The sequence below is a fragment of the Streptopelia decaocto genome, assembly GCF_964273445.1.
Source record: "Streptopelia decaocto genome assembly, chromosome: 8".
NCBI classification, from domain to species: domain Eukaryota; kingdom Metazoa; phylum Chordata; class Aves; order Columbiformes; family Columbidae; genus Streptopelia; species Streptopelia decaocto.
The window spans coordinates 15814852-15838666 of NC_138662.1; the positions used below are offsets into that span (position 1 = coordinate 15814852).

Here is a 23815-nt window from a genome sequence, read left to right on the forward strand (position 1 = left end):
AACGAAAACCACACATTTATTTTTAAGATCATCATCACTAGTGATAAAACTTAGGGGAAGAAGTGAGCATACTTCCTATCTGTATGCGTTAAAAAGAAATGTATGCAAAGTAACTCGAATGAAAGAGATACAACTGTAAGACAACACAGACAACGGGTACAATTTAGGGCATTTTCAAGAGCTGTTCCAGCTCTGTTTAAAAGGAGTAGCAAACTCCCAAATTAAATCACTCTATTTACGGCGAAGACAAAGAGCTTCACGCAGCAGGAGGGTGCACTAGAGAACATGGGTTTTTTTTCCACCCGTTTCCTTTGCAAGGGTATAAGTATCTCTATCCATATCTTGCCAGTAATCATGTATCTGAACTAATTTAGCACAGAGTTATTGTGAAACAATAGGAAGACTGCAAATATTCGATCTGGGTTTCATTACATTTGGATTTTTCAGCTGTGAACTTCTGAGATTCTTATCTTCACTCAGCAGATTTCAGATCAGTGTCAGAGGAAAATAAATATCATAACTAAGCATTTATCACTGGCCTACTCAGTGTCCACACACTTGGCTACAACAGGCGCCAACTTACATCCATCTCATACATGCAATATAACACTGAAATCCAAGAGGCAGTGACTACAGGATCAAAGCTTTATTTCAACTGTAACACAGTATATCCATGGATTATAATCCTTGAGCAAACAGAATATTACAGTAATGAAGACCTTATCATTACAAATATGTGAAAACAGCTTGCATTTGGGGTGATGTTTAAGGTCACGTATCTGAACACAACTATTAAAATATTATGAAAATTACCATTATGGAGTAAATAATGTTTTCTTTCAGATGTAACCTCCCAAAGTACATTCCATTTCAAATTTGGTGTTCTTATTTTTCAGTACCAACAAGCTCAAACTGAGCATCTACATCTCTGACTTGTTCTATGTGAATGAAGAAGACAGAAGTAAAGAACTACAAGCTCAGCCTAAAATCTAGCTCTCAACTTCTATGAAAACATGACCCTGAATAAACAGAATCAAGAGGGTACCATAGTACATGTTAAATCTCACGTGTCTAAACTATCTTACTGTTTCATATGTACTCTCAAATGAAATTAATAGGCTTGAAACAAGATTCTGCAGAGTAAGAAATTTCTTATCCTAGGGAAAACTAACACGCCTTCTGCTACTACCCCCACAGCCAGAATAACTGAGAAAGTAAAAAGCTCAGAATGTGATGGTAGAGGTGACAAGATGGGTGAACAGGCTGTGCTCCTGGGTTAGTACTGTGGTTACTCATCTGTGCGTAAACCTAAAAAAGGATGATTAATTATTTCTTCTTGTAAGATATTCAACAATTAACTTAGAAACAGGCAAAACTTTTAGTTTTCCTTACTGCTCTTATCTCTGTTGCCTTCCCTCACTTGCCAGAAAAGTAAAAAGTAACAGGACCATTGCAGCTTACATATACATGTATTTTAATACAAAAGGGAAAGGAGCAAGTCAAGAATGCAGAGTAACAGGTTATCTTCTGAGGCAAAAGAAACATTTACCCAAGATGGGTAAGAAGTTACATAAGAGTTATATATAAAGTTATCTATAATAGATATTATATCATTATATAAAAACTTGGGATAAGATGGGGTATAACTACATAGAACCAATATGTTTGAAGAAACAGCCACGACTTGGTGAAGAATATCCATTCGAGATCTCATTTAAAAGCCAATATTAACCATATGAGTATGGATACATTGGGGGGGGAATTTCTTTTTTTAAACACAAGTAAATTTGCTTTCTCAAATGTGTATCTATAGAGAGGCAAGTGGTGAGCCAGCTCAGTCATAGTAAATTAAGCTGTGAGCTCAACAAATCTAACTAACAGGAGGTATCATCTCATTGTGTTCCCTGCCCTGTGTGCCCAGGGTCTGTGCTACATCAGGCTCCTGTTCCCCAACACCCCCCTGTGCCTCCCTGCCCTGCGCTCTGCCCGGTCACGCTCATCTGCAACTGCATTTATTCACGTCAGACCAGAGGCCAACGGGAAGGTCTCTGTCTCTCAGAGCAGTCACCTATACACATTCTTGCTTTAAATGTTTCTCTTCATTTTATCTTTTTCTGGACACGTCCGTATACAGTTTTCCAGGCACTAGTTGTCTTATTGCTCCTAAAGTTATACTACAGGACAAAAAAATAAAAATCCTTCTTTGAAGATTATTTCATTTTAATCTTTATCTCTTTGCTCAATAACAACAAAGAAACACTGTCTGAGTAGTTAACTGCAGCACAGAAACTACGCTAACTCTGCTTGCCTTTCAGAGCACCTACAAAACCCTCGGCCATCCAGGTGCCATGTCCTCATAGTCCACACTCTTTGCTTTCCTTCCACGGGAAACCAAAAGGGGCAAGGAGATAGTGAGCATCCGCATTGTGTGCCAGGGTTTAGGCGGAGTCCAAAGAGATAAAGACCCAGATTATTCACACGTATAAAGTACTTAGGGGCCCAGATTTCAGTTTAAGTGATTTCCCTTTGGATGCAAAGACTGGGATGAATCTTCCTTTGTTAGCAACTAACTGCTCACACATCCCTTCATTTTTGGGCTTTTCCCTTCTTGTCTGCTCAACTAGTTCCAATTATTTGCTTTTTAAATTTGAGTTCTACAATTCTGAGAACCATACACACTCCCGCTAAATCAGATTGAGAACCACATTGTGATTTTACAGAAGAAAATATTACCAAGTTGTCTTTGTGACAGAACACTGAGTAGGTATAAAATTGCAATGGTCTCTTTGCCAGGTTTTTTTTTTTTTTTTAGCTCTATGCTTGTAAGATGAAAACCTAATTTGATATTTTTGTAGTTATATAACAGTTCTAATATTTTGTGACATTTTGTATTGTGACACTATAGATGAAATTGTCATCGGACTGACACCCTTTACTGTTTATTCCTTAATTACAACTGTTAACAACACTGCAGAGAAGCGTGCTAATCTGCCATCACATATTATGAAAACAACGTTATTGTTACAAACACCAACACCCACTCAACAGGATATTTCTAAGATGGCAGTTTCTGTAAAAACTTATCAGTGTAATGGACACTTCAATAGAAAAAGTTTTAAATGAACTCTTAATATTCCCCTTGAAAACATACACATTTTTATATCGCAGCTGAAGTTTTGATTTTATTGTGTCAGTGATTCTTCAGCTAATTTAAATTCAGACAAAACTGAGTCTAATTTCACAGCACATCTGCAGATGTTGGTGCTACCCAGGCATCCTATAGTTTTCTGCTAGAATTTAGTTCTCTAGTTCTGACTGGACCACAAACCCCCCACGAACAGCTAATACTAATTTAACAAGGTTTAGTTAACTAAATGAACACAAGCTTTTTAGTGCACGGATCCCAAGCAACCAGGACATTTATGAGAAATGTCGCTAAAAAGTACCTCAGTTTCAATAAAAGTAATTAAAACATCCCTACTATTAAAAATATTTATTTCTATGCAGCATGAAGATGCACAGATCAGTTCACTAGTAGCCTAGCAAAATGTGTAATCACCACATTTTCATATCCTCAAACACTAGCAGAGGTAATTTATTTTCCCTCCTCCTTTCAAATCAGGTGTGGAGGTATGTTGGTGCATGTGAGATCAAATTCTAACAATATGTTGACTCAAGTCAAGCTTCTTAATTTAAAAAAGAATATATATTTTTCTCCTAGGCTTCCCTGGCTTAAGAAGGATTAAATTTCTACAGGCCAAGTCACACACCTGGAAGGATCTTCCGCTGAACGGATACTTTAAAAAGCACTGCACTAGAACAGTGAAATTTTTAGCCCACTGTACAATCAAAACTCACTGATACTGCACCTATGTAGGAGGAAGCTGAGGAGCTGTTCAATGGCTGCAAATGAAAATATTATCGCCTCAGCTTCTATATATGCTTGGTTCTTGGGACAGCCACTGCCAGCTACCTTTCAGAGTTTGCTTCTTTCAAGCTTTTCATGCCTAAGCAAAAGTTCTGACTTGCAGATCATGTCAAAAATAGCATTAAGATCAGCCTAGATGCAGCAAAAACCCCAACAGATTTATTTACTTTTTCTCGTCTTTACGCACCCATTAGAAAGGAAATACAAAGTAGGCAGAAGGAGGCTGGGAAAAGCAGCGGTGGTTATTGGAGTCAGGTGTAGAAGCAACAAAAGTGGCAATGAGAAAAATCAGGAAAAAGCAAGACACGGAAAATTCAAGGTGTTCCTTCTACGGCTGCTCTCATGAAGGTTTTTACACAGATTCTTGGTGCCAAACCAAGGCTGTGCTGTCTGAAGCAAAATGCCTTTCCTGCTCAGGGTAAAATCCTCATTTCTCCCTCACCCACAGAGACACATACAGCACAGATGACTGCAGTAAAGAAAGATAATGCATGAATCTGTTCTTTACTTATTGCACTTATATGTAGAAGCAGAGGATTAAAAATAACCTAAAACTCTTCTTATGCTGAAAAAGAAATTGCCTTGGTGGGTTTCTATACAACAGTGTTTCTCACTTTTGATCCTAAAAGCCCCATTGAGGATTGTTTCTCTGCTACAGAATAAAAATAAAGAAATGTACACAAAGCGACAATGGAAGCAAATTACCCACTGTAGTTAATTTTAATTTAAATTATTTACATTACAATTTAATACCATGATATTCTGTTATCTGATCTGGATGATCTTGTCTGCTAAAGCCATAAATTACAAAACAAAATTAAGCTAGAGCATTTATTTTTGTGAATCTTCTTGTTGGTAGCTTATGTTCTGTTCTGCAGTTTTCATTTTCTTAAAACCAATAGGAACTTCTGCTCTTCCTAAAAGAAACTGTTCCCACTTGGGAAGAGATTCTTTTATTGATGCCCAATAGAGAGTCTGAGAAAGACATAAGAAAAAAACACTTAATTTCAAAATCTGTGTCAGCCTGTTTAAAAACAATATACATATGCAATGCATCATTAAATCTTGCCTTATAAGTGAAGCAATTCAGAAAACAACAACGTGCTTACACAAGAAATTTCAAATCACTTGTATGATACAAAATAACCAGCCTGGAAAGATTTCATTCTGCAGCATGAACTGTGAAGTGACGGGATGTGCCCTCTTGTGGTAAGCAACAGATTAATTTAGACCCTCACAGTACCTTTAATAAAATACCTTCCGTGACAATAAATATAAAAGCTGCTTTTGGAAAAGTTTAAGTATGTATGTTAATGCAATTTGATTTTGAAGTGGAACAAAACTGTTTAATGTTCTAAATGAAAAGTGCGAAGTAAATCGGTTATCTTAGAGAAATTTACCTGTATACTTATCCTGTGGTTTAAGAAAACCACTGTGGCTTATCTAACTCTTTCTCTGCATTACCCTGTACCATGTAAGTAATAAGTTTAACTTTTGTTTTATCTGTGGAACAGACATACCATCCATCATTTTTTGTGTTGGTATCGTAAGGATAAAATTTTCTTCAAAATCCTACAGAGTTAAGTGCCACATACCTTGCTTTTTTTCCACAAAATACTGTGATCAAAGAACTGTATTAAGCCAAGACTTTAATCCATCCACCAGTGTATTTTTAGATATTTATGTCCATTCAGAAAAAAGTAATTTTGTAGTAGAAAACATTTATAGTACATATGTATTAAGGTTTTTTTTCCCCCTTACTTGCCTAAGTGTATAATGTAGAAGCAGCATACCACAGAACTGAACATCTCCCTGCAGAGTATTAGATTCCTGGCTAATCTTTTCGATCCTCACATGTATCTCAGATATAACTACGGCTCTTGCAGATTTACAAAAATATTTTCTTCAACAGATTTACTCAAAGAATCTTTTTTGACAAGCATATGTGCTGTCACACAAAACTACTCCGACTTAGCAAGCTGGGGATCCATTATAGCCATAACTTTCAAAGTATATTAATACAGACACATATATGGCTGAGTGAAATATGCTCAGAAGGGTTTTGGAACAAAGCACACACAAGAATTCTGTACCACGAAAGAAAGTTTTCTTTTTCCCCTATTTATAGCACTCTTCTCTACAAGTATAAAAAAGGCTGAAAGAGGATTTTCTCCTTCAAATAGTAACTCTGTTCTCTCTAAAATTCAACCGCTGCTGCAGAGCGTAGACATCTCTGCAGTCATAAGCGACTTCTCTACATTCTCCAGTTTAAGCAGACTTTGGTCTACATGCCACCACCTAATACAGGGCAGAGGGAGAAGTCCAAAACTGATGCAAACAACTGTAGAGGTGCCTTGAAAAGAGTCTAAAACTACTTAGGAACACAGTCAAAATGGGTATAATATTAGTTGCTTGGCATTGTTCTTAGCATCGTTCAAGATATGCAGGTATCTAGGAAAAAAAGGTACCCTTTGGTCTAAAAACTCTAAGAAAGAAAAAAAAAGATAATAAAAAACTCATGGAACGGACATACTCTGTGTGCCCATTATTTGCTGCACTGATAGGGGCAGGCTATTTACAAACACAATGACAGACAAAAACTTTTAACAGTAACCAGAACAAGAAGTGATGCCTTCTATTTCAGCAATAGCCTCAGCATTACAGCACTTGCCCAGCAGGTGTGAAAATGATGTACAATCCACCTCTCTTTGCAGGCTGACAGTGCTCAAATCCACACCTTTCCCCTCTTCTGCCAGTGCCCTAGCACACAAATTAATGTGGGACTCTCCACACTACTAAGCCACCATAAAACAAAGAGCCCCCAAACCACCGGTTCAAGAAACACAAGTGGGAATCTGACTTATCAGTCTTGTTTAGTTTGCATCAGCAGAGCTGTGCTCTGGTTCCTGCTCCCAGGACTGTTTCTGTCCTCATCATTCATTCCTTCACCACTGCAGGATACTGGTAAAACAGTCTTGAGATCAGGGAACTGAACTTGTTACATTGTGTCAGGATATTTAGTTCCCAGAGTAACTTTCTGTTCAAAAATTTTATCCTTAAATCATGTTTTAGGACTATGGGTTGAGAAGTAACATTGGACTGTTCCTGCTGTAACAGTACTTTTCATAGGCTTCCACACAACCCAAAATAACTCTGAGAAGTAATTTTTTTCTGTTCATACAGATAAACTGTTGACCCTGAAACATGAAGATGACAATCTGTGGCAAACTGAAAATGGGATGACCCATAAAACAAACTAAATAGCTCTGATGCACACACAGTAATCTTCTGATATTCACAATATTTATTTTTAAATTTGACTTAATTTTTAAATAGCATTTTCTATAGATCTGAAAGCCACTAAATATTTCCACCAGAATGCTCCAGAATCTAGGGACCTTGCCCCAGAATTTAGGTTCAGCTTGCTACACAGTACACAGGCCTTTGGCTATACCAGTCACTGGATTTTAAAATCAATTATTTTCACTTTAAGAACATGCTTCAGGGGGAAAAAAGCAAAATAGTTGGTAAACAGCAAATAAAAAGACAGTTTCAGGACTTACTTCTAACTTAACAGTATCAGGATGTGGAAGTAAATACACTCTTTCTTGCAGCTTTTTTTCTGCTGCTTGTATATCCTAAAACACAGGCAAAGTAGGAACATTAAAAGTAAAATGCACACTCACATAAAGACATTTAAATAAATGAACTCATTACAGCTAAACAGCATTCAAATAACAACACTGAAGTTCAAATCTTTCAGTTGAGTCGTTCTAAAATTCAGCTTGTACTAATTAGACTAACATCCCACAGTTTCTAAATATGTTTGCTGTACTTTTTTGATACAAGAATAAACTTTATGACCGCATAGGCCTGTTGCTGTAAAATACCATTATTGTTTCCAGACACAAGAATATATTACAGTTAAATTCTGTTCTCTAAAACTTGGAAAAATAAGGGCGAACAGAATCGTTTTCTCTGTACTGCAGGAAGACTGAAGTATGTATTCTAGCTAGTGTAACTGTAAAGTAACTAGGCAAATTATGTGCAAGATCTTTACTCCTCAAGACAAAGATGACTTGCTAATATGCATGCATAACATGTGCACAAAAATGTAGAGCTGCAGCAAGCTGTTCACCAGACAAACTTGGATGACAATGCACCTCGCATAGCTTTCTTACAAAAAAAAAAAATCAGCACTTGGGTTTCTGCTTGTCCAGTGGATGTGTGCTGGATTCAAAAAGGCCTAAATAAATTTATTAAAAAAAAAAAAAAAAGAAAGAAAAAAAGAGAAACGACCAAAAAACAACAGCAATGAACAAATCAAAACATCCCCCCAAACTAACCGCCCTCCCCCTTTAAAGTCCTGACCCGTTCTCGTGGGCTTAGTTCCATACCCAAACATTGAAGAGATTGAGTGGTGGGCAGATGAAGAGAGACAGAAAGGGACGTGGGAGTGGGGTGTGAAGGAGCCAAAGCTGAACAGAGTGGAGGGGGAAAGAAAGTATAGCAGATGGCAGAGTTGGGAGCAGAGAGCGGGTGTGAAGAGTACAACAGAAAAACTAAATGAGAGAGGAAATTCCCCAAGGGGACTTCCCAAATATTCACCACCACTGCCACTGAGAAGAAGAGTGAGATTCTGGAGAAGCATATCCACAAGAGAGCCCAAACTTGATTACTCGGATTGAATAATAGCCAATCTGAATACACCAATAAGTAAGCAGCGCTCGACTCAAGTTTAGTTTGGAAAATATTACTCAAATTCAGTAGATTATGATTAATAAAAGCAAAAAACAGCCTTACTGTTAGCTGAAATTCAGTGTTCATCTTCTTTCATTAATTCCTTTTACAGCATGACTGTGTTCTCTTGTACATGTTTACAAATCTAATCCAAGCAAAACTGTTCTCCCTTTTCTACAGCTAAGTGCATACGCTTGTAGGAAGCTAAAAAATGTCTGAGAAAGAGCAAACTAAGTCTCAGATTTATCCAAATCCTCAGAAGTAGCAAACGGCTGTCTCTTTTCAAGTGAGAAAAAAGCAAAAAGAGACAAACATAAAAGGAGAATATGAGCAAAGATGGAAGTAATTTGAAGTCACAATGTCAACCTAAGCAAGGAGCTTCTCTGAGGAGTCTCTCTTAGAACTGATAGACCCCAAATAGCACTAAACAAAGCTCCTATCAGTATGGCTCAGAACAAGTCTGGAGAAGCTATCACCAGAATGAAAAGAAGAATCAATCAGTAATGTTCACTTCATATTCTTCCATAGGATACTCCTTCCTTCTGATTCCTTTCTCCTAATTCCAGTAGGAATTTTCACAGGAAGGAAAAATATCAGCCAATATCATTATTTCTTTATGTACTCAGCTAAGTCATTGGAACGTTTATGATGATGGGAAATGAGTGTCTTTCAGGCAAGAAAGGAGACAGCAGTTGTGCATATATGTTTAGTAGAGAAGGTCACTTTGGCATAGCCTAGATATTGGATGTGTCTTTTCATTGCTCACTCTAGTTTGTATGTTGTGCAGTCTATTGTCATTCAGAATACTGATTTAATGACAGACAGTGAAAGAAATTTTTGCTGGAAGGTGTAGTGTGCTTTAGAAAATAACTGAAACTACTGAAATATTAGATGGCACTTCTTGTGTGTCTATACAACTAGTAAGCTTTGTGTGAAAAAGAAATTATCCTCATCAATATAAAAATGAATATATCATCAGTGTAAACTACTTTGGAAAAAACGGCAAATCTAATATGTCACAGTACTGAAAAAAAAGAGAGCATCTTACAACACTTCCCCTAAAACCACAAGGACTAGAACAAAAACAATTCAAGACCTTTCCCCAGAGGTAAAATGGAATGCATGACACATGCATCACTTTTAGGGGACCAAATTCAGCTGTCACTTATATTGATATCAGTCTGCCAGAATCCCACTTAAATAATCCTAGAATTACATGCCTGTGAAGGAAAGCAAATTTGGTCTAAATTACCTTCCCCAAACTAACTACTATTTAGCATATTCTTTATTTTCTATTTCATGTTATAAGCTGTTGCACAGTGACACATATTTCTAAACACAGGAAATATTACTGACAAAGAAATGTCATAAATTCGATTATAAATACTAGTCTAATTTCTGCTTTTAGTATAGCAACATTATGTAAGTACTGAATGATACAGATTTCCCTAATCTGCTGTCTCTCTTTAAAGACATCAAGGAAAATACTCTGATAATTATGTTAAAATGCTGAACAAGTGCTTGTAATGTTAACATTTAACTTAAAAAAATGTTTTGTTCCTTGCTTCCTACTGATTAAAAAATAAATTAATTTTGAAATGCTTTCCTGTGCATAAATATCAACTACCACACAGAAAGAAAAATATCTTTTGCTATGATCACATACTGAAAACAACTGATTTTGCTTACATGCAAAAAACCCAAAATGCAAATAAAAAAATAACACTTCATCATGTCCATGTATTTTTGAGTAGGCCAAATCAACAACTCTCCACATGGTAACTGTGAAATGTACAGTGCCTGGTATCAGGAACAATATTCTGAAGCTGGCACATTAATCAGTCTTGTTTTCAAGCTTCTCATATATTATTCTGCATAGATTTTTTTTCTTGCCTGTTTTCTTCTCTTATCAGAAAGCATCTGCAGGAGTGCATGCCTGTTAAAGCCAGTATAAAATTAATAGATTTTAAATGATTTATGTTACTTTATCCTGCAACAGAATTTGTTTTGATACATGTGTTTTTGCTTTTTTTCCATACAAACACCAACATTTTTGACACTTGAAAGGAACAATTTTGAGGATGTGACAGAAGATGGCAAATATCTGTTTAACTGCAAAAATATTTACACTCTGTATATGTCTGAGCTATTGTTAACATTTCCAATACAACAAGCTTTCAGTATGCAGAAATATACCCTGCATTTATTGTGTTTGCCTGTATATGTTAACTGAGTATCCATTCATAAAATACAGAGAATTTATAAAAAAACTGTATTTATGAAATAAAAACCTATTATAAAATGCATATGGAAAATGGGAATCATAATGGTTGAAACTGCTAAATCAATGGAGCATGAACTATGGAAAAAATAAACAAACCATCCACTTCTCCCCAGCCTCCCACTGAAGCACCTACACTTTATTAATACCTATACCCACTACTGAGGGGTTTGGTTGCTCCAGACCAGAATGCACCAGTTTATCAGAGTCCAAGTTGGAAAATCTTCCTTGTTACAGAAAAGCTGAGAAGACATCCCTGATTAACTGTTCTGCCTTGTCTGCCACTCCCTAAATGTAACTTCCATTTAAATACAAAGAGGACCTGCAACAGAATTGTACCCACCCAAAATCTGAACATTTGAAAGCTTAACCAGGCTCTGCATGAAGAAACAAAAAAAAATTGGCAACACGAATTAATATTTTCATTTTCTAGAGTAAAATTTACTGTTTCAGTGAACACAACACATGCAATACGGACCCCTAATAAGTAAGAGTTTAAAGAAAATGCACAAGAGGTACAGTTTTCTGCTGTTTCCTGAACAACACGCAAACATTTTTCAAATGCATTCTCATATCAGTGGTCAAATGCAATCTCTTCAAACTCAGATGCCTAAGCTAGGGGTTCCAGAAGAGGTTTTAACATTCCAGTCCCTGACATCAAACCTAGATATTTTTAACTGCCCGTTCTCAAACTTCTGCTAAATTCACCTATGAAACACAAATCTTACCTAAATATGACAACAGATATGTAGAACAGCTATGAACATTATTAAGAGTATCACCACTAGGAAGAGCCAGAAACACCAAACACTGCTTTTATAGACTTGCAAGTAAGATTCTTGAAGTCATTCTACACCTCCTTAAAGAAAAGCATTAAACTGAGAACTTCTTTCACAACTTCACACAACCATAGTGGAAGAATAGGTCTTATCCTGGACTAAAAGCCATATATGTTAGACCCTGTTTCCAAATATATCCCTATAACTTGATTCAGAGTGTAGAGGTGTTGAGTCTTGTCAGACTCTTAAGTTCTCTTAGGCAGACATGTAATAGCATGTGTTGCATCTCTACATGTACTCAAAAAAAAAAAGAGAGAGAGTAGCAGCTGCTACCACAAGGCTCATATAAGAAGGGCATGGGAAATAGGTAGTGATGCCATCAGGTAATAAAGACTTGTAATTTAATACTTTTGGTCAAGTTCCAGAAGAGGGAAGTGCATATAGGAGAATTCAAATGATAAGTAGAGCAAACACCCTTTTTTTTTTTTTTAAAGTTCTGCAGCCTATATAACCATGACATTTCAATGCGGTTCCTGGTAGTGGTAGAAACTTACATTTAAAAGTGCTGCATTCCTTTTACAAGCTGCATCAGCTGCTTGAGTTTGCCATGTCTTTTTAGTCTTTTTGTCTCCTAGATAAGTCTCCATCTGCTGTAGCAGCTCTGATCTCTGAGACAGTCTACAAAGGAAAACATTTTGCTAAGTGGGTAGAACATTTTGCTCAGGAGCTAGAAAATAACCTTTTTACCTTAGCCGGTTTTCTCAAAACTATGGGGCTAATTAAGCCGGCTGTAGGGTGGGTGTGCTGGGGGAGGGAAAAGGTACAGGCAGACACCACCTGCTGTGCTTGTACGAAGCTATAACGTTAAAACCAGCAGCCCTCATATGCTAAGGTGCTTAGAAGCACTGAATCTCCCAGAACAGGAACGACAGGGTGGGTTGGGGTGACTTGATCAGTACTACTCTTGCTCATTGGCAAGCACTAGTTGTTAAAAGAAAAACAGATTTTTTCAGAATCATTACTGTATTTGCTTCACAATCCCAGTTTACAGAGGATCAAAGAAGCAATTCTATAATTGAGGCGTAGAGCGAGAGAATCCAATTACCTTCCCCAAATAGGAATTTAACGGTGACAGGAGGTTAACAATGGAAATCTTAAACCAGCACCACATTGGAAGTCAAAAAAACCTCATCAACCTGAATACCTTTAACGGCAATCAAGGATGCTAATTCCAGTAGTTCATGAAGGAAGAGTGCCACCTCCTGGAACACCAACCCCTTTTTGAAACACCACTGTGCTCTGACAGAGCTCAGGTTCACTGTTCACCGGATGGGCATGTGCAGCACGGGAGGTCTCGCAAGACCACAACACGAAGTGCTGGGAAACAGGGCACAGCGCCGGAACCATTACTTACATCTCTTCGTGTCTTCTAGCAAGGTGAACCTCCTGAGCCAAATAGGATGACATTTTCAGTTGTTTGCCCCAGTTTTGTCACTCTATTAAAGGAAAGCCAAGCAAAATTAAAATCTTCCGAAGACATACATGAACATACACTTGTCAGCATTAAATAATTCCACGTTAAAAAGTTGCGCACATATTTATATATCAGCTACCTACGCAAAACCTGCTTATAAATTTTAATATTCACCACAAGGCATTGTTAAATTATGCTTTGAAAACATGCGCACTACTAAGGTTCACAATATGTTTTCGGAAAATCTTACTGTATTCTAATAATTTATGAGAGAACTAAAATTTGACTTTCAAGTTTCAGATTTTGCAGTAAGTTTTCTCAAGTTTCAGATGCTTACAACAGCACATGCAAATGTGCTTGCATAATCTGTGTATTACTGTTTACATCAGTGATTTCTGGCTTTTGTCACCTTACTCTGAGCACAAAGCTGTTACAGTTGTACAAACAATTTATAACTGCCTCTCACAGATACAGTGCCCTGTTCATAGGAATCTCTGTTTAAGCACAGACGTGATGAAACTACGGAACTTCAGCCACTACGCCAGTTTAATTTTTAAGTGCTTGAAAAACTAAGTGAAAACTTCTTGAGCTCAACTTTTCAGTACTGTAACGCAGTACGTGATGGAAAATACCACTTGTTTACATCTTACTGATTTTTTTGAGATATGAAGGAAATCAACTGCCCACTGCATACAAATCAAGATTCTACAGCACTTTTCAGAAGGCCGAGTGTTTTATAGTCCAATAGTGTTTTGTAGTCTAATATTTTTTCACCTCAGAGGTGACAGCATTGTCATCACAATAAGTAAAATTAAAGACCCTGTCACGCATTCACAATGTTGAAGGGTGGTAGAATTAAAAGATCTCATTCAAGATGTAAGAACATGTTGAAAGGCCTGTCTGTCAGGAGATTCCCATGGAACTTTGCACACTCGCAACTTCAGCAGAGCCCATATCCGAGGGATGTGTGTTCCACCACGCTCTGAAAAATATTTCTATGCGACTGGCCTGTTGCTGACGCTTCCCCTTCGTTTAATAAGGGGCACGTCCCCTCTGTGGGGGACTCCACCCTGTTTGTGAGACCAGGCAAGGCCTGTGCTCACCAGGCCAGGCCTTTCCGGGCAACGGGAGAAACTAAAGCACCGGGAGCACAACCGCACGCACCTCTTTCCTTCAGGGGAGCGTAGCTTACAAACGGGAGCGAGAAACAAGCACCCGGCCTGAGCATCCTCCCCCAGCACCGCGGGGCAGCCGCTTCACACGCAGCTTCCCCGGGCGGCTGCCAAGGTGTGAAGCGGGCCGGGCCGCTGCGGGCAGGGTCCCGCCGGCAGCCTCACGCTCGCCCCCTGTCTCGTCAGAAGCCCTTGGGAAGCACCGAAGGGCGGCCGGAGGCAGCGAGACGACCGCTCCCCGCTCAGACCGGTCGTTTCCCCCTCAGGCCGGCGCCCCTTGAAAAGGCAGGAGCGGAGCGGCCACAGGGGGACCCGCCCTTAGCCCTACCATTGGGAAGGGGGGAATCTATGAGCTCGTCGGAACGTACCATTCTGTAGAATTAAGGGAGAAGAAAGCCAGAAAGCGAAATTAATAAATACGAACACCCAGTTTACCTGCAGCTTCGCCGGCTTCCTAAAGTGAAGCAACCAACCACCGTGGTATCCATGACGCTTTAACCTCCGCCCCCCCCGCCAACCCCGCTGCCATGGAGACGGCCGGAGAGGCGGAGCGTAGTCGTAGGCACTGATTGGCCTCGTCGCGCCCCGGTGGGCGGAATTAGGCGCGGTCGGGATCGGCCTCCTTCACTGGGATTGGAGGAGCGAGAGGACGCAGGGCCCAATCGTTGCCGGGGGGCGGGCCGCGGCTTCAGGGTGGTCTCGCGCAGCGGCCGTTACCTGTGAGGGGCAGCCCGGGCGGAAGGCGCTGGGGGGCGGAGGTGTTTCACGAGCCGTCCGCGGGGAAACCCATCGTTTGAGCCACCTCTCCCTTTCCCTACACACACACACACACACGAGATTTGGCAATAGTTTGGCTCAACTTTGTGGGCTCTGAAGGCCAAATACGCCCTGGAAGAGTGAACGTGCTACGGTTGAGGTGTGGAGTTACTGAGGCTGGCTGGAGTCCTTTGAATTAACATTTTTGTCCAAATGTCCTTTTAAAAAAGCCACAATTAAGCCACTTTTTGTGAGTGTTCTGTCCTTCACAGAAAACATAAACCGAACAATTCTAAGCCAAATAACAGCTGAAATTTCGTTTTTCTCATTTCCTTCGTTGTTGCCTGGTAGATTTACACACATCTGCAGGTGATTTCTAAAAGCTGCTCTGAAAGAGCTTGACTTTCCTATTTTTCTAAACATTCTCTGATCCCAGCTTTTAAGACGCCTCATTACGAGCCTTTATTACTGCTGATCAGAAGTTTTTTCTTGTGATTCCTCAGCTCTTTATCTGTTCCACTTATTTCCATTCTCCAATTTTACATTTCTGCAACAAACGCTCATTAATTCACTTAATGACATATAATTAAGTAGAAGTTCTTTAATGTACTTGCCAGTTTACACCTGCTTAGTGCAGCAGCCAGGATAAATAGTACTTAAAATATTGGTGGTTTTTTACCATTGCGATTTAAAGACAAGACTTTCCAATACATGATATGAAGAAATAGGAGTCTCTGGTTATTTCTAGTGGTGTGAAAAGCTAACGGTTACGGTCTCACTAAATTTAACAAAAAACCTAAATATTTTGTATATTCTACTTTGAGCTACACCAGTTCTCTTTAATGGCTGTGATCTTTCTTGTAGCATTTAATGAATTTCAGAAAGAATAGAGACAAATTGGAGTTTGGTTTACATAAACCATTATATATGCTATTTGTGGAGAGAATACAAAGAGCATTTTAGTTAAGCTACAGATACTATCAATTGTTCAGTGTTGCAGAAACAGAGACATGATGGAAACCGTAATTTCTTAATGGCTGCTTTATGTGACAGTGGATGAAACACACTGTAAGTTCGTAGCTAATGAGCTATAAACTCTGCGTTTAGTTTTTCAGTATTAATGTTCTTTCTTCATTAGAAGAGCAACCTAACCTAGATCAGTTCCTAACTCGTCAAGAACGTGAGCTTTAAACTTATTTAAAAAGAAAAAAAAAGGAAAAAAAGAAAATAAAATAATACAGAGTGCTAGTAACAGCCACAAGTCCCCAGTATGGGGCTATTTTGAATAGGTGGTTCCTTATATCTGCAATGCACCTGCAGTCAGCAAGGGTCATTGTAGGAGTGGGGCTTTATCGAGAGGAGTCACTTAGATGGGGAAAGGCGTTCTCTTGCCTATTTTAATGTGCTGGCACCTCATTGTAGCTTGCGTGTCAGCATCCTCCCCCAGTTTCTAGTTATACTGTGTGCCTTGCAGAATAAAAATATTCAATAGTTTGTATAAAAAGCTCCCCCCCCAGATACTGTATCTTTATTAGATACCCATATCTTTATGTGAATTCACCATCGGATCACTGGTATAAAAATTTGAAAATATGCAAGACTGTGAGACTGTGGAATCTGTATTTACTCCCCGAGTTCGCACTGTAACACCAGAGTAGTCTCTCTGTTGCTTGGTCGTAGTCTGCAGTAGAAGTGACACACGTGTAATCCACCTAAATACGGATTAAGGATTTACTGTTGGCAGTGAAATGCGGGCGTTGTGACCCCAGGTTTTTCTTAACATTGTAGTTTGATTTTACTCTGACCATTCCCGAGAAAAGGGTTTTCTGAGTGAAACTGATGACTCAAAACACTAGGTGGCACTTGAACACAGCTAACAAAGACTTAAATCTTCCAACACACAACAGTCAAACACATTCTGTTCTAACATGCAGTTAATTATACCCTCAAAATGATGTCTTGGATTGATATTACTAAACAAACATGTATAAAATGTAATTACAGACAAGTGAAATAAATACTGTAGGCCTATAATTGCAAGATATGTTTTTTGCTTGTAATATGCTACACACCTGTGGGTAGTTTATATAGCTAGTATTTTATGTTGTCATTTTTAGTAACATTTAGAATGGTGCGATTTAGCTTTATGTGCTTTTATTTACTGGTACCAATTTTTGCCATATGTCAGTTTTTAAATGCTGTTATCTATTGTGATTTTAAAACTGGAGTATGTCAAAGGGAAAACAATAAGAAAGGAGGGTTTTTTTTTAAATAAGAAACCACTTCAAAACTTTTTTTTCTTTCCTAATGCATATATTTTAGGGTTTTCTTGATTGCTTTGCTTTCCTCTTCTCTCTTTATTCTCCTTTTGGATGTACACCTCTGTTGCTGTAGTAGCTTAATAGCCACTCAGAAGTCCAAAGGCTATCTGTTCATAAATATTTCTTACATTATACCACTGTTAAAATATACCAGGCCTACAGGACAGTCTAAGAGCCATGAAATGCCACCAGAGCAGCTTGTGGCCATCACCTTGGGTTCTGGCAGTTTCTCCTATTGGCTGCAGAAGCAGCCAGCAGCATTTCAATCAACTGCACAAAACCTGTGCGAAACTTCTTTACGTTACAAGCTAAAAAGGCAAAGGCGTGCAAGGAAATGTCCTCCTGGTACAGCAACAAGCTAAGTGTCAAATGTAAAAAGCGCAAAAATTGACTTCTGGTTTCTCTAATTCTGGTATTCCAATATTCAGGGAGTTGCTTTCACCCTCCCTGTTGGTAAATCCCAGATTATTCTCTGCTCAGGGTTGCAAACAGTTTGCTTCTCCGAAGTAAGATTAGAGCTGAGATGAAGCTCATAAATGGTAGGACAAGCCAACAACCTGTTCCTGCGTTTGTATTTTGTTATTTGACAGCTGATTATGGGTGCTTGATGTGGGAAAGACTGGTACCTGGGTGGAAGTCACACTTTGTTGAAAGAAAATTAGCAATGCATTACTGTGTGCTCGGCCAAACTAATGGGAACAATCTGTGCATGCTTGTTGCAGTTGTCTCCAGACATTGGGAGACCTGCTCAGGTGAACCTGAACCCAAACAACAGACCTGCATGGGCTGAGCACCTGTCAACTGATGCAAAAATCATTGTCCAAGCCAGAGATAGTTGAGTCAAGTTCAGAACAAGAGTTGGAAGACCCGTGGGAAGTGGAATAACTTAGAGCGGTGAGTGTGAGGGCACAGAGGTGGTAGAACTCGAACTAGTCCGTGTGCCTGTGAGGGTGTGGTAGAAATCTGTGGATCTGGCCAGGCCAAACTGTCCAACATCAAAGAAAAGCATAGTGGTTATAGTAGAAGGTTATAAGGAAGAGAATATTTTCTTTATGCTTCAAGGAGAGATAAAAAGGCAATAAATAGGACAAAACTAAGAAAATAGTATTCAGCTGTGATTTTTTTTTTTTTTTTTTGAGAAAGGTTCTTTTAGATTCTGGAACAGTCTTTCTAGGTATTAGATATAGCTGTGAAATATAAACTAGCCTAGACAATTCTTGAGACAGATTAGTGATACGCCCACTCAGTATTGTCAAGGGGAAACATGCCCAAACAAGTGCTTTCCATCAGTAGTTCCTATGGTATAGCTACTTCTTTTTGAAAATTTCAATAAAATAGTTTGGCCCTTGAGTAATAACATTAAGCCTTCTCTTTAAAAAAAAAGTTGACTGACTTTAACAGATGTACAGGTAGTAGAATGTTTTACAAGCAATTATAACAACTATTTACAGTAATTAGCTTGAATCTAATTGCTTCTCAGCACGTAAGGATAGTAAATTAGAGCTTTATTTCAAACAACTCCTGTTGTCTGTTTTCTCTAAACTGAACAGAGGAAGCCCAATAAAAACAAACACTTGGAGAACCACCATCCTTAGTTCCTGTTTGAAGTGTGTGGAGCAGGGATGCTTTGTTTTGATCTTACAAGCAGTACTTCACTTACCCACGTAGGCTGCATCTTCCCTCCCCTGCACACCAAGCCATGCTCCTCCTGAAAGCAACAAGAGGATGCATGTGAACAAGAGGGACAGAAACACACCTTTTGGCTATGAAGTGAGAGAGGCACATCAGGTGATTTATCCATGAGAAGAATGATTTTCCTGGGCTCCCCGACTGATCAGCACAGAGAGAAGTTCTCCTTGAGTGTGAGGCTGCGCATGAGGCTAAGCGTTGAGTTGCTCTGAAGGACCAGAAGGATATTTCTCTGTGGGCTATATGGGGAGCTTTGAGAAACCAGCTTCCTCAGATTAGTACCTAGAATTATGTATCTGATCAGTGTCTGATCATCTGTCACATGCAGGCACTGCCAGTTATTGAAAGTCTTCCAGCTGTTTTCACACACCGCTTTGACCAGACTGGACTGGTTAACTTTGTGTTCACTCTGGCTCTGGGATGATGATACACACCATCTTCAGTTTTAGTCTGTTTTCACTGAGAGAGTCCAGCGCAGCCACGAAGATGCTGAAGGGAGTGGAGCATCTCCCATATGAGGAAAGGCTGAGGGAGCTGGAGCTCTTTAGCTTGGAGAAGAGGAGACTGAGGGGTGACCTCATTAATGTTTATCAATATGTAAAGGGTGAGTGTCAGGAGGATGGAGCCAGGCTCTTGTCAGTGACAACCAATGATAAGACAAGGGGCGATGGGTACAAACTGGAACACAGGAGGTTCCACTTAAATATGAGAAGAAACTTCTTCACAGTGAGGACGATAGAGCCTGGCCCAGGCTGCCCAGGGAGGTTGTGGAGTCTCCTTCTCTGCAGACATTCAAACCCACCTGGACACCTTCCTGTGTAACCTCATCTGGATGTTCCTGCTCCAGCAGGGAGATTGGACTGGATGAGCTTTCGAGGTCCCTTCCAATCCCTGACATTCTGTGATATACAAGTCAGCTTAGAACTTTTACCCAGTGTACGTACTGCTATTGCCATCTGATCTTCCATTAAAATTGTCTTATGACACAACTACAGAAGCAAAAAGTACTTTGAATTTTAATATATGCATTTATGTGACTGTGAAGATGCCTGATTTTAATAGCTTGACTTTTACTGTGAGCAGAAGTGGAAGAAATAACACCACCTTCACAGTTCTGGCAGCTTCCTTATGAGCTGAATTCTCAGCCCATAGTTTGTGTCTCTGTTTTTTTGCCATACAAACCTGAGCAGGAGTGCTCAATTTTTTATTTCAGTTTAGATTTTGAATGCTTTTACTATGAGCTTCCTCAATCCATAAGAGAAATTGGAGAGGCAACAATGCTTCTCTTACTGCATAACACCAACATTTATCTACGATAAAAATAACTGAATTTACACAAGAAGTTTCTAATAAAACCTTTTACTAGGTTGTTGTTACGAAGGCTGAGCTTTGTATTTTTTTTTACAAAAACTCCACTCTGTTTAGAGAAAGGTCAATCTTCTTAGAAAGATTTAATAAATGACTTTTTCCCCTTACCAAATTTAGTCTTTTGTTGAATTGTTTCAATTCCTGTTAAACCTTCACAAAAATGTACCTTCTATTATATTTCTTCTAATAGGTTTTTCAGCCTTATAACTATAATAAATTTGTCAGTCTAGCTTCACTGAACACTGGACTTGAAAATCCTAACACAACAGATTATAAATATAACCATTTCGAAACCCTTTCAATAAGTTCTACCCTTTCTTTCAACACATTTTATGTACTCAGCAATTCAGTGAAAATAACCTTTCAGAGTCATTCTTTAAACTCTCTTTCTTCGTGATAGCACAGTCGAGTCATTTGATCAGTCAGTCAGAAAACCCGAGTTCTGTTCCCGTCTCTGCCAGGGTAGATTCATAGTCTGAACCAACTCGCTTAAAGCCAATGTTTTCCTAAGTGTTCATCCAGAGGAAATGACCAACTTGACCCATATGTGGTCTGATTTTCAGAGCAGCTGAGTGCTCAGAACTGCAATTTAAATAATTTTGAGCAGTGCACTTAGCACTGCTAAAAAAATGTCTAATGGCATCTTGTTAGGTAACCAGAAATGAAGACCCTCAGAAGTGGCTTCTATAGCAGATTTTAGAACATAGGCAAGTATATTTTTTTGCCCAATCTCTTTCCTCTATTTTGCTTCTATGAAATTTAGTTATTGGGTTTTGGTTTTTGTTGTTGTGGTTTTTGTTTTATTTTTTTTAGGAGAGAAATCACATTTTTTTAGAAACATAAAACACTGGTTTGATAAACAATTCTCTTCAGGACATGTATTAAAGTTTGAATGAATGAATATCAACAGAATGTACCAAAAGCTTTAGAACATTAATAACCATACTAAAAACAAAGAAGCAAGCAGTGTGACCACATAAATCTAAGAAAAGCAAACAGAATCTAAATATCTCAAACCCTGTATCATAGAATGAATCAACTTTGTTTTATAACACTGTGTAAAGAATAAATAGTAATGCATAGTATTTGCTTTGTATGGATGAAAGGGAAGCAGAAAGAGGCAAAGGTTATCTATGTAATATAAAAGTATAATTAATGAGTACTTCCAAGGGACACAAATAATCCACACTAATCTCAAATTACAGCACATGCTCTGTCCTTCAGTTTAACCCCTTTCTCAGCATGATCAGCAGGAGGAAAAAACCAGACTACCTCACCCTTCTTTTCTTTTGAGAGAGTCATTCAGCTGAGCTCCTTGCAAGCCTGTTGTGGGTCATTCCACTTATTTGAGCAGCTGTGATGGTTATGGTGCATTTCTGGTCACCTGGGTTCAAGAAAAATGAAGAGGTATAAAAAAAGCTTTTAGGACGATCAAGATAGTGGAACGAGCTTGTTTTGTGAGAAGAGATTAGAATGTTTGTCTTATTTATCAAAACAAAGGCAGAGAGAGTATCTGATTGTTTTCTACTAATACGTGAGTAGTGTTAACATCAGAGAAAAAAAGGCTTTTTAAGTAAAAAGGTAGAGATAGTAGAAGGACAAATGCATATAATGAATAAACCTTCTCTTGGACAGAGAAGTTTGAGGAAAGTGCTTAAGCATCAAACAAGTGAACTTTTGGACAGTCTCCTAGACAGGATAGAGAGGGAGGGAGAGCAAGAAAATGGATTCATTTTCCCACAGACCTTCATCAGTTTGTGGCTGGGAGTCTGCAATGTGGCTTTCTGCCTGACCTTCCAAGGGAAGCCTGATGGAGCCTTTCCAACAGCAAGTCTTTCCCAGCAGAATCACACCACCAGCATCAACATTGTAATCAGCTGCTAGTCGTCTTTGAGAGAAAACCCAGGAATTAAAGCTCCAACTCACCTGCTGCTCTGTGCCTCTGGCTCTGAATAGTGTCGCGGAGGGAAAATGGGCAATAAACTGTGTAATGCAGAACTTGTGCAGCCTGCTTGCAGTTGACACCACTGCTCTGTAGGTGTGTACAGTATTGCTGCACCATTCAGGCATTGGAAAGAGACTTTTTAACAAAATATCTTAGTGTTGTGAAGATCTTTCTCTCTGCATAGGCTTCCTAATGTAAACGTCTATCACTGTGATTTGTAGTTGGATGTTTGTCTGAACCTATTTCATAGCCTGAGGCACAGAAAGGCAGGTGAATTTAAATTTTAGCTTTCAAGTTGGTTTTCAAATGCTGTCAGTTTAAAATATTAAAACAACAGCAAGTTCTAACAACATTCTCAGAATAGGGCTCTATTTGTGATCAGAGCTATGGACAGCACTATAGAGTCCAGGCTCTAAAATAACTGGGTAAAAATGTCAGTGCTGCCATTGACATGAAAAGGGTCAACACTTGGTTTTCCGTCATTTATGTTTCAGCTTTGCAATAACATAGTAAAGGAGATTTTATTTGGAAAGATGAAGCAATAAGTTCAATAAGAAAAAGGAGAAAAGAGATTTATTCCAAGGAATGAGAAGAATGACCTTCCTTTGGGAATATAATTTATTTTCCTAATTAAACCATATCACAAAAGGATATCAATTGAGGGTTAGCTCTTCAGTTTCTGAAAATGGACATGACTGGCAAAAGCTGTAGATTTACAGCAGTTTATATCAGTTTTTTAAAGAGCATATTTTTCTAATTAAGTGAGGCTTATGCGATCATGCTCTATGTGTGTGTAACTGTGCACACATGCATACACATATTTTTTGCGTCTCAATTTTTCAGTAATTTTTGAAGTTAACCATTTGCAGCCAAGTTCAGCACCATGGTTACTAGTCCCCAAAACACTGCAGTTCTAAAAGTTTTGTGAAAATTGATGGCTAGCCGGAGAAAAGAAAGGCTATCAGGAGAATTTACCACCTGCCAGATGTCAGAGGGTCCATGTAGAATTTGTTTCCTACCAACTCAAAGCTGTAGGAAATCAGGCTCCTTGGTTCTGTTATTCATAGAGCTGCTTTACTTACCATTTTTCTGTATTTAAAGCAAGTGAAATGAAACCAGTTTATATAAGCAATCAAGCGACCTGTTGCTAAAATATGGACTGATGTATAAATCAAACTGTTAGTGAGATGCCTTAAATTTCCTCGCTGGAAATGGCTCTCTGTAATTGGCTAATCTCTCAAAATAATTTGTGATACCTTTTTACACATTGTGCCAACTGGAATAATCAAACAGGGCTGATTAAAATGATGCTTCCTCAGTTCTATTTTAAAAATGTAGTTAATAACTTTTATATACTTTTGA

The 23815-nt window shown here is 38.7% G+C and overlaps 1 protein-coding gene across 1 annotated transcript; it reads right to left on the reverse strand.

Moving 5' to 3' along the window:
- Nucleotides 1–631: 631 nt before the first annotated feature.
- CEP15 (centrosomal protein 15) lies at nucleotides 632–14681 on the reverse strand. The gene is made up of 5 exons (XM_082060403.1): nucleotides 14367–14681; nucleotides 13143–13224; nucleotides 12283–12406; nucleotides 7492–7566; nucleotides 632–4903 (listed from the first exon to the last, which is right to left on the reverse strand). The coding sequence occupies exons 2-5, from the start codon at nucleotides 13193–13195 to the stop codon at nucleotides 4760–4762; spliced, it is 396 nt and encodes a 131-aa protein (XP_081916529.1). The 5' UTR covers nucleotides 13196–13224; nucleotides 14367–14681; the 3' UTR covers nucleotides 632–4759.
- Between the last annotated feature and the right edge of the window lie 9134 nt (nucleotides 14682–23815).

Bases quoted from the DNA above. Each gene is read 5' to 3' on its own strand.
- CEP15 (XM_082060403.1), bottom strand. From the start codon at position 13,195: ATGTCATCCTATTTGGCTCAGGAGGTTCACCTTGCTAGAAGACACGAA. The intron at 7,567-12,282 runs GTAAGTTTCTAC...CCTGTGTTTTAG, and splicing joins GGAATGCAGCACTTTTAAAT to GATATACAAGCAGCAGAAAA. The intron at 4,904-7,491 runs GTAAGTCCTGAA...TGTCTTTCTCAG, and splicing joins CTGATACTGTTAAGTTAGAA to ACTCTCTATTGGGCATCAAT.